The sequence below is a fragment of the Arachis stenosperma genome, chromosome 1 (assembly GCF_014773155.1).
Source record: "Arachis stenosperma cultivar V10309 chromosome 1, arast.V10309.gnm1.PFL2, whole genome shotgun sequence".
Taxonomy (NCBI): Eukaryota; Viridiplantae; Streptophyta; class Magnoliopsida; order Fabales; family Fabaceae; genus Arachis; species Arachis stenosperma.
Genome location: NC_080377.1, coordinates 125462321 through 125471121, shown reverse-complemented (window position 1 = coordinate 125471121; position 8801 = coordinate 125462321). Strand labels below are relative to the sequence as shown.

The following is an 8801-nucleotide window of genomic DNA, read 5'->3' as shown; positions in this document are numbered from 1 at the left end:
CGTTTCTATAGCTACTACTCTGAACTGTGATCAAATTTTTGCTGTCAAGTCAGCGGACTTACATCGTTCCAAGCAGCTCAAGACAGAATAGCAGATTCTCTCTACACTCAACTGTCCTCAAATTGTGACCTACAAAGGCTGGGATGTCACATTAGAGAACGGCACGTCTTTCTACAATGTTTTTATGGAGTATGCTCCTTTGGGAACCATAGCTGACGCAGTTAGAAGGAACACGAGTGGCTTACCTGAGGCTTTAGTGACCCGTTTCACGCACCAAATATTACTTGGGCTAGCGTACCTTCATTCCCAAGGAATTATGTGAAGGGGCAGCACAAAAAACCAAGATAGCTGATTTCGATTGTGCTCGTAGGGTGGTTGATGGTGATGGTGTGATTGCAGGGACACCCGCGTACATGGCACCTGAGGTGGCCCGTGGGGAGGAGCAGGGATTTCCTGCTGATGTGTGGGCACTTGGGGGTACAGTGTTGGAGATGATAACAGGAAAGCCACCCTGGCACTATCTGTATGATGATGACCCTGTTATGGTGCTTTATCGAATCGGTTTTTGGGATGAAGTGCCAGAAATTCCAAGCCATATTTCAGAGGAAGGGAAGGATTTTCTGACGAAATGTTTTAAGAGGGACCCTCATGAGAGGCAATTGGTCGAGCAACTTCTTGAGCATGAATTTGTTAATACCTTTAACGAGCATATTGATTATGAGTTTGAGTTGCATAACTCTAATTTGCATACTCCTATGAGTGTGTTGGAAATGGAGCAGGACAATATACAGACAGCATCTAATTGTTGTCCTTATCGTTTGAGGAGTCCTATTATTAATCCTAGAGGCAGGATTAGTGGGTTGTGTATAGTAGATACAGAAATGTTTGATGCCTGAGAATGCGATGATGGGTGGATCCCTGTGAGAAGTAATGATTGCTGATACCTCACTGATACTCACTGATACTTGCAAAAGTGATAAGTGAAGGCCAAGAAAAAATGTCATAAAATTGAGTGACATATACTAATTAAACGTGAAAATAGTTATGCTATCGTGGTTTCTCTTGTCCAATAAAAATTTTCCAATAAATATATATTTGGGTTAATAGTTAATTTAATTTTTAAAAAATGAGATTTTTTTAATTTGTCTTTACAAAATTTTATCAACCAAATTATTTTTTCAAAGATTACGAATTAATATTCAATTACTTAATTAATAGAAATATTAATTAATAGCATAAATGATGCCTAATATATTCAATTGGACGCTGACTAAATATATTTTGAAAATCTATCAATTTAGTCGATAAATTATACTGGGAATATGGTTTATGTAATTTGAGAAAATAAATAAATTAATATATTTTTATAAATATATTTGATCAATGTTCAACTAGACATACATGTAAAGTATCATGTATGTTGTCAATTAATATTTTACAACATTATTTATTGACGAAAATTATTAATGGAGTGACTTATGAACTAATTTAATTAAAAAAATCTTTTTGAGACGAATTTAAAAAATACCTTATTTTTTAAGGACTAATTTTATTATTAACTCATATGTATTTAGTAAGTTCTTTTACTTTAGAGAAAATTCCACTTTCCTTCCTCTAAGAGATACTAAAATGACACTTTTTTCACCCTCTATTTATAAAATATACATTCCTCGCTCTTATAACTTTTAGAAAACTTCATCCTTAATCCATTTTAAATTTTTTATGTTAACTAACATTAATTTTATCCATTTTTAAGAAAAAATAAATTATTTTTTACAAAAATATTTTTTAGCAAAAATTTTATTCTGTTGTCATTAAATTTTGCTTACCAAAATACTCTTTAATAAATTATTTTTTATTAATTAAATTATATTTTTATCAAAATATTTTTTAAAAAAATTAATAATTAAATTATTTTTTTCTAAGATACCCTCCAATTATTTTTTAATTATTAAATTATAATTTTACTAAAATTTTCAATAACAGTTATAGTTATATTTTACTATTAATTTCTAATATTAACATATATTATTCTAACATTAAATAAAAAAATTTTGGTAAGATTATTTTTAGATAACAATATATATTAATTGTTATACATATTAACAGTGATAAGATATTTTTTTATTTAATATTAAAATAATGTATATTGATGTCAAAAAATTAATAGTAAAATATAAAAAAAAATTGTTAGCAAAAGTTTTGGTAAAATCATAATTTAATAATTAAATAATTATTAAAGAGTATCTTAAAAAAATTTAATTATTTAATTTTTTAAAAAATATTTTGGTAAAAATACAATTTAATTACTAAAAAAATTATTAAAGGATATTTTGGTAAGCAAAATTTAATGACAAAAAATAATTTTTTTTCTAAAAAGTGCTTTTGAAAAAAATAATTTATTTTTTCTTGAAAAATAAATAAAGTTAACATTAGTTAACACAAAAAATTCAAGAGGAATTAAAGAAGAGATTTTAAAAAATTATAAAAGAAAAAAATATAAATTTTACAAATAGAGGGGAAAAAAATGTCATTTTAATATCTCTCAGGAGAATAAAATTTTCTCTTTATTTTATTTAAAACTAAATACGTACCCTCAATAAATAGGTATATATATTCTCATTTTTTCTTGTCCAATAATAATAATAATAATAATAATAATAATAATAATAATAATAATAATAATCTTTTTATTTTTTATTTTGGATTTGATTTTTGCATCTTTTAGCTATATAGATAAAGCAAGTAAGAAAAACTGAAGTAAGGTTAAATACAGTATTTATTGAGTTCTTTTATTAGTATGTATTCATTTTGTATCTTTTAGCTATATTTAATACGTACTCTTCAAATTAACATATATTTATTGAATTTTTTTATTTTTTACTGTATTTATTTCGCAGAAACAAAGACCATCTACTTTAAAGAAATCGAAAGCCTTTGCACTTGTAGGATCTCTATCTGGGGATAGTATAGCAACAGTGGTGGGCAAGCAGTGTGATCCCCAACCTCCATGTGTAAACTTTACTGAAGAAGTTAAGCTTTGTTTGGCAGAGCCTTAGAGAAGTTTTGGTGATAAAGGTTCTTGATAAAAAATTATAGTTACACAGCTCTTTCACACAAGTTTCGGATGGTTTGGCGCATCAAAGGTGGCTTTGATCTGCTTGATGTGGGGTTTGGGTACTTCATGGTAAAATTCGATGCAGGTGAAGATCGTGAGAAGGTCATGCTTGGTGGCCCGTCGTTGATTGAGGGACACTATGTTGCTGTAAAACCGTGGAATATAGATTTTTGGCCATGTGAGGAATCCTTCGGGTCTACACTTGTATGGGTTCGGATTTCGGGGCTCCCAATCTGGTGCTATCAGGAACAAGCCATGATGCGTATTGCTTCTGCAATAGGAGTTCCCATCAAAGTGGACTTAGCCACTAAGTTGGCTGAGAGAGGACGATATGCCCGAGTATGTGTTCAAATAAATTTAGGACTGCCAGTGATCAAGCATATCATTGTGGAAGGCGTAACTCATGTAGTGGAGTATGAAAGTTTAAATTTAATTTGTAACTCTTGTGCACGTTATGGTCACGATATGGCACAGTGCTTGGGTAGAGACTCTAGGGAAGGAAAGAGTGCTGATTCCGATGCCACCAAGCCACGAGACGGTACAAAGGCAGTGCCACATCCTGAGACCAAAATTCACAATTCAAATGAAGTAGAACCTGATGTGGTAGGTGGCGTTACTGGCGAGAATCCTGCACCGAGTTTACAAAAGGATTTAAAGGCTAATAATTTGGAAGAAAATAATGTTGAGGAGGCTTGCATGCATGATGAACCAGGCTGGGAGCAAGTTGTGAGGAAAGGTAAAACCAAGCTGGGCCAGAAGCAATCTAACAAGGTCCAAAGAGGCACTCAATCCAGAATCGATTCGGATAGAGTAATCAGGCCCACCATCCACTTCTCTCACACGAGTGAATCCAGCTCTTATCGCGCCAGGGTCGGGTCACGAGTCAAGGTCGGACACAGCACTTTCCGTGTTGGTGAGACGTCGATCTCCTCAACCCGACACACCCCAGTGCCTTGCGGGTCCTCTCTCCGAAAACGACCAAGGCCGGGGTCCCTACAGAGCTCGCCAGTTGAGAAGAATGGAGGCACGGTGGTGGAAGCATCGTCATGTCTTCCTGAAACCGTGAAGGAGGATGTTACCGTGGCGGTTCCATTGGTGAAGGAAGGCGCGTTGCTGGCTGTTATTGCGTCGGTATGCGAGAATAAGGAGACATTCCATGGAGATCCGGAAAACCTGAAAGTCACGGGAGTCACTTCTGCTGGGCAAGCCTCGGTTTGAGGTTGGTGAAACACTTTGATTTCCTTGTTTTATAATTTTATATTTTATATTATGGATAGCTTAAATATAATAGTTTGGAATATTAGGGGTGCTTCTAATAAGTTAGCCCGGGTAAATTGTAAAGAGCTGGTTAGGAAATTTAAACCTGTAATTTTTATTGTGGTTGAAACTCATTGTCCTTTTCAACACTTGAAACTGTTTTGGGAAAGACTTGGTTATCACCCTATTGGTATAGTGGAGGCGTCAGGACATAAGGGGGGTATCTGGTTCCTTCCTGCAATGCAGGGTGTTCACTGCAAATGGGTTGATGCTTTCGATCAGTGTGTTACAGTTGAGGTTCAGGTAAATAATGTGATTTGGAAGTGCAGTGGTATCTATGGTAGTCCTCAATTTAATACCAGAGTTCTGCTATGGGATTATCTTGTTACTCAGTCTTCGTCTTTCTGCGGGCCATGGATTGTTCTTGGTGATTTTAATGAAGTACTATTCCCTCATGAATCTAAGGGTTGCCTCTTCTTGAGTCGTCATGCAGATCGACTTGCTACATCTTTAGGGGATAGTAATCTGTTTGACTTGAAGACTATTGGAAGACAGTTTTCTTGGTACAGAAGGGTTAAAAATGGTGTTGAGGTGGCGAAAAAACTTGACTGGGTCTGTATCAATAGTGGCTGGCTATCTCTCTTTCCAGAGGCTTATGCAGAAATTTTAAATAGGCTTCAGTCTGATCATTGTCCTATCCTAGTGCGCTGTGCAGGTTGTCCCCAACCGAAAAAGAATAGACCTTTTCGGTTTATTGCGGCTTGGGCAACTCATCCGGAGTACAGAAATATTGTGAACCAGTCATGGCAGGCTGGCTACAGAGAGATGCATGGCAAGCTTTCAGAAGTGCAGAAGAACTCTTTGGAGTTTAATTCTAAAGTGTTCGGCAACATTTTCGTTAGGAAATGCAAATTGGAGAGACAGATTAATTTCCTTCAGAAGCGACTTGAAGTAATGGAGGATTTGTCTATGCGGCAAAAAGAAAAACAACTGATTGAGGAATTTAATAACACGCTTGTGCAGGAGGAACTTCTATGGTTTCAAAAATCTAGAGAGCAGTGGGTAAAATTTGGGGATAGAAATACCAAATTCTTTCATGTCCAGACTCTTGTGCGGAGAAAACATAATAAGATTCATGGTCTCTTTCTTCAAGATGGGGTATAGGAAACGGACCCGGATGTCCTTAGAAGGGAAGCTGAATCCTTTTATAAACACCTATTCTTCCAGTCGGAGGATGTAGACTTAGGTTGTCTTGGTGATGTGCCGCTACCTTCCCTGAATGATGAAGCTTGTTGTAGCCTTACAGCGCCAGTTACTTTGGAAGAAGTTAAGTCGGCTGTTTTCAGTATGCATTCTTTTAAGGCGTCGGGCCCTGATGGGTTTCAAGCTTTATTCTTTAAAGAATACTGGGAGATTGTTGGTTTTGATGTTTGGACTATGGTTCGTCATGCGTTATCTAGTTTGGATATGGATCCAAGGATGATGGAAACTCTTGTGGTTCTTATTCCGAATGTAGAAAACCCAATTTTCATGAAGGATTTCTGACCAATTAGTCTCTGTAATGTGGTTTACAAAGTTATAATGAAGGTCCTGGTCAATAGACTTCGTCCCCATCTCAAAGAGATTATTGGGCCCCTTCAAGGAGGGTTTATCCCGGGGAGAGGAACCCCAGACAACATCATTGTAGCACAAGAGGTTCTCCATTTCATGAAGAAGACAAAGTCAAAGAAAGGCACCTTGGCCTTTAAGATTGATCTGGAGAAAGCGTACGATAGAGTGGATTGGGGATTCCTGAAATAAACCCTGGTGAGTTTTGGCTTTCCTCCTCCGACAGTCAATCTGATTATGCGTTGTGTCACTGCTTCCTCACTGTCTATCCTCTGGAATGGGGATAGATTAAATAGCTTCACTCCGAGCAGGGGTCTTAGGCAAGGAGATCCTATATCACCGTATCTGTTTGTGTTGTGTATGGAGAGATTGTCATGTTCTATTAATCAGCAAGTTGAAAAGGGCTTGTGGAAGCCTGTTGCGGTTTCTAGAGGGGGTCCAAGAATTTCTCATTTGATGTTTGCCGATGATTTGCTTCTTTTCTGTAAATCTGAAAAACAGCAAGTTCAAACTGTAATGGTAGCTTTGAAAAATTTCTGCAGAGCCTCTGGAATGAAGGTTAATGTGGAGAAATCTAAAGCGCTATGCTCTAGGAATGTTTCAGCAACAAGAAAAGAGATTTTCACTGGAGTCTCCTCCATCAGATTTGTCCAGAACTTGGGCAAGTATTTAGGGGTGAACCTTAATCACTCTCGGGTGACACACGCAACTTTCAATGATATTCTGGACAAGATTCGGGGAAGGCTAGCCAGCTGAAAAGGGAGATTGCTTAATAAGGCAGGTAGACTCTGTTTGCTCAACTCGGTAGTGACTGCGATTCCTACTTATCGTATGCAAGTATCTCTCTTCCCTAAATGGGTAACTAATAAGATAGAATCCATGATGCGAAACTTTCTATGGAAGGGTCAAGCTGATGGTAGAGGCCTGAATCTAGTTAACTGGAAAGTGTTGGTCACCCCTAAGAAGTTTGGAGGTCTGGGAATTAGAGATCCTTTTTGTGCCAATATTGCTCTTCTTGGAAAACTAGTTTGGCAACTTTTTCACCATCCCGATAAGCTATGGGTTCAACTGTTGACGGAAAAATACCATTCTTCTAAGGATGATTGTCTTAGTCGGTCTTGAGAAAGGGGATCTTATGTTTGGAAGAGTATATGTCGAGCTTGGGATATCCTGAAGGAAGGTTTTATTTGGTGCATTGGGGATTTGGAACAGAACTTTTGGTTTTCTAAATGGAGAAGAGAGGGGCGACTGTGTCAGGAGATGGATTATGTTCACATTTCTGATTCGGATCTCAGGATCTTGGACCTTTGGTCATCTGGACAGTGGAACCTTGAGAATATCTATTCTCCTCTGAATCAGTCTCTTCAGAGCAACATTAACTCTTACAACCCAGATGTTCAAGCTGGTTCAGAGGTCGGTTGGTGTTGGACTGATGCGGTTTCAAAGGTTTATGATGCTCATAGTGGTTATTTGTGGCTCAGTAAGAAGATGTTTAGTTGGAAGGATAGGGGTAATTGGCTTTGGCTTTGGCGTCAACATGTTCCGGAAAAGCACAAATTTTTGGCCTGGCTATGTCTTCGGGAGGCTCTTCCTACTGCTGCATTTCGTTTTAAGAGGGGCATTTTGCACACGGATAGCTGTCCACGATGTTTCTCAGGTCAGGAATCGGTATTACATTGTATTCGGAATTGTCCAAAAGCCCAACTTGTTTGGCAAGCTTTAGGGATCTCCGATCAACCAATGGATTTGATGAGTTGGTTCTTACATAATAGCAAACAGCACCCCTTTAGATTCTTTTCTGGTCTCTGGTGGATTTGGCGTTCGAGGAATAACGAGATCTTTCATCCTCACGACCATTGGATCACAGACAAGGTGATTGGTATGGCTTTGTCCTTGGAAAAGGAGCTCCGAAATATTTTTGAGTTGCAACGACTGTCTATCCCCTCAACCATTAGTGGCTCTTGGATTCCCCCCTCAGTGGGTACCTTTAAGATTAATTGTGATGCTAGCTATCCTGGCAGTGGTGCTCGAGTTGGTTTTGCTTGTGTTAGCAGAGATTGGAAGGGAAGGTGGCAACGAGGCTGTCTGGGAACAATTGAGAGTCGTAGCATTTTGCAAGGAGAGTTGTTTGCTATTTGGAGAGGCTTTTTTTTAGCATGGGACTCGGGACAAAGAGACATTATATGTGAGACAGATTGTGTGGAGGCTTTTACTATTGTCAATAATTTACAAGATTGCTCTGGGTTTATTGATCCTTTGGTGTTAAAAATTCAAGATATCATGTCTTGGAAATGGCATCTTCGGTTGATCTTGAGAGATGCAAATACAGTAGCAGACATCATGACAAAGACCGCAATGAGGACCCTTTCTCCCCAAGTGGAGCTTCCGTTGCCTTGGAAAGAATTTGAGAGTAGTATTCAGCGAGACTGCCTTTCTTAAGCAGTTTCTTGTTTTTTTTTTTCTCGTTCTTAGTTTTTGTTTATTTTCTTTTAAGTCACAAAAAAAAATCCAATTTAAAGAAATAATTATGAAAATAACTTTTAAAATCGACAATCAATTATAAAAATATCGATAATAAAAATTAAAAGAATAAATAAAAACTTAAAAATATTAACAAGAAAGCTAGTTTTTATTTTAAATTTTTATTTTTTAATTTTAATATTTATTATTCATTATTTTATTAATAAATTATTTGTTAGAAAAAAAATATGTGTACATCAATCAAATTTAATAGTAATTAATTGATTCTTGTAGGGTAAATCTAAAGAATCAATAACAAAATAAGTAGAATAGAATTAATTTTGATTACGATTTTATT

The 8801-nt window shown here is 36.6% G+C and overlaps 2 protein-coding genes across 2 annotated transcripts; both read left to right on the top strand.

The window, feature by feature from the left end:
• The first annotated feature begins 413 nt into the window (after positions 1–413).
• Positions 414–896, top strand: LOC130934046 (mitogen-activated protein kinase kinase kinase 17-like). The gene has a single exon (XM_057863638.1). It carries the CDS (start codon positions 414–416, stop codon positions 894–896), a length of 483 nt encoding a protein of 160 aa, XP_057719621.1.
• A 6347-nt stretch (positions 897–7243) lies between these two features.
• On the top strand, positions 7244–8422 carry LOC130934040 (uncharacterized). The gene has a single exon (XM_057863633.1). It carries the CDS (start codon positions 7244–7246, stop codon positions 8420–8422), a length of 1179 nt encoding a protein of 392 aa, XP_057719616.1.
• Positions 8423–8801: the final 379 nt, after the last annotated feature.

Excerpts from the sequence above, each read along its gene's own strand:
- LOC130934046 (XM_057863638.1), top strand. The coding sequence starts at position 414 with ATGGCACCTGAGGTGGCCCGTGGGGAGGAGCAGGGATTTCCTGCTGAT.
- LOC130934040 (XM_057863633.1), top strand. The coding sequence starts at position 7,244 with ATGGATTATGTTCACATTTCTGATTCGGATCTCAGGATCTTGGACCTT.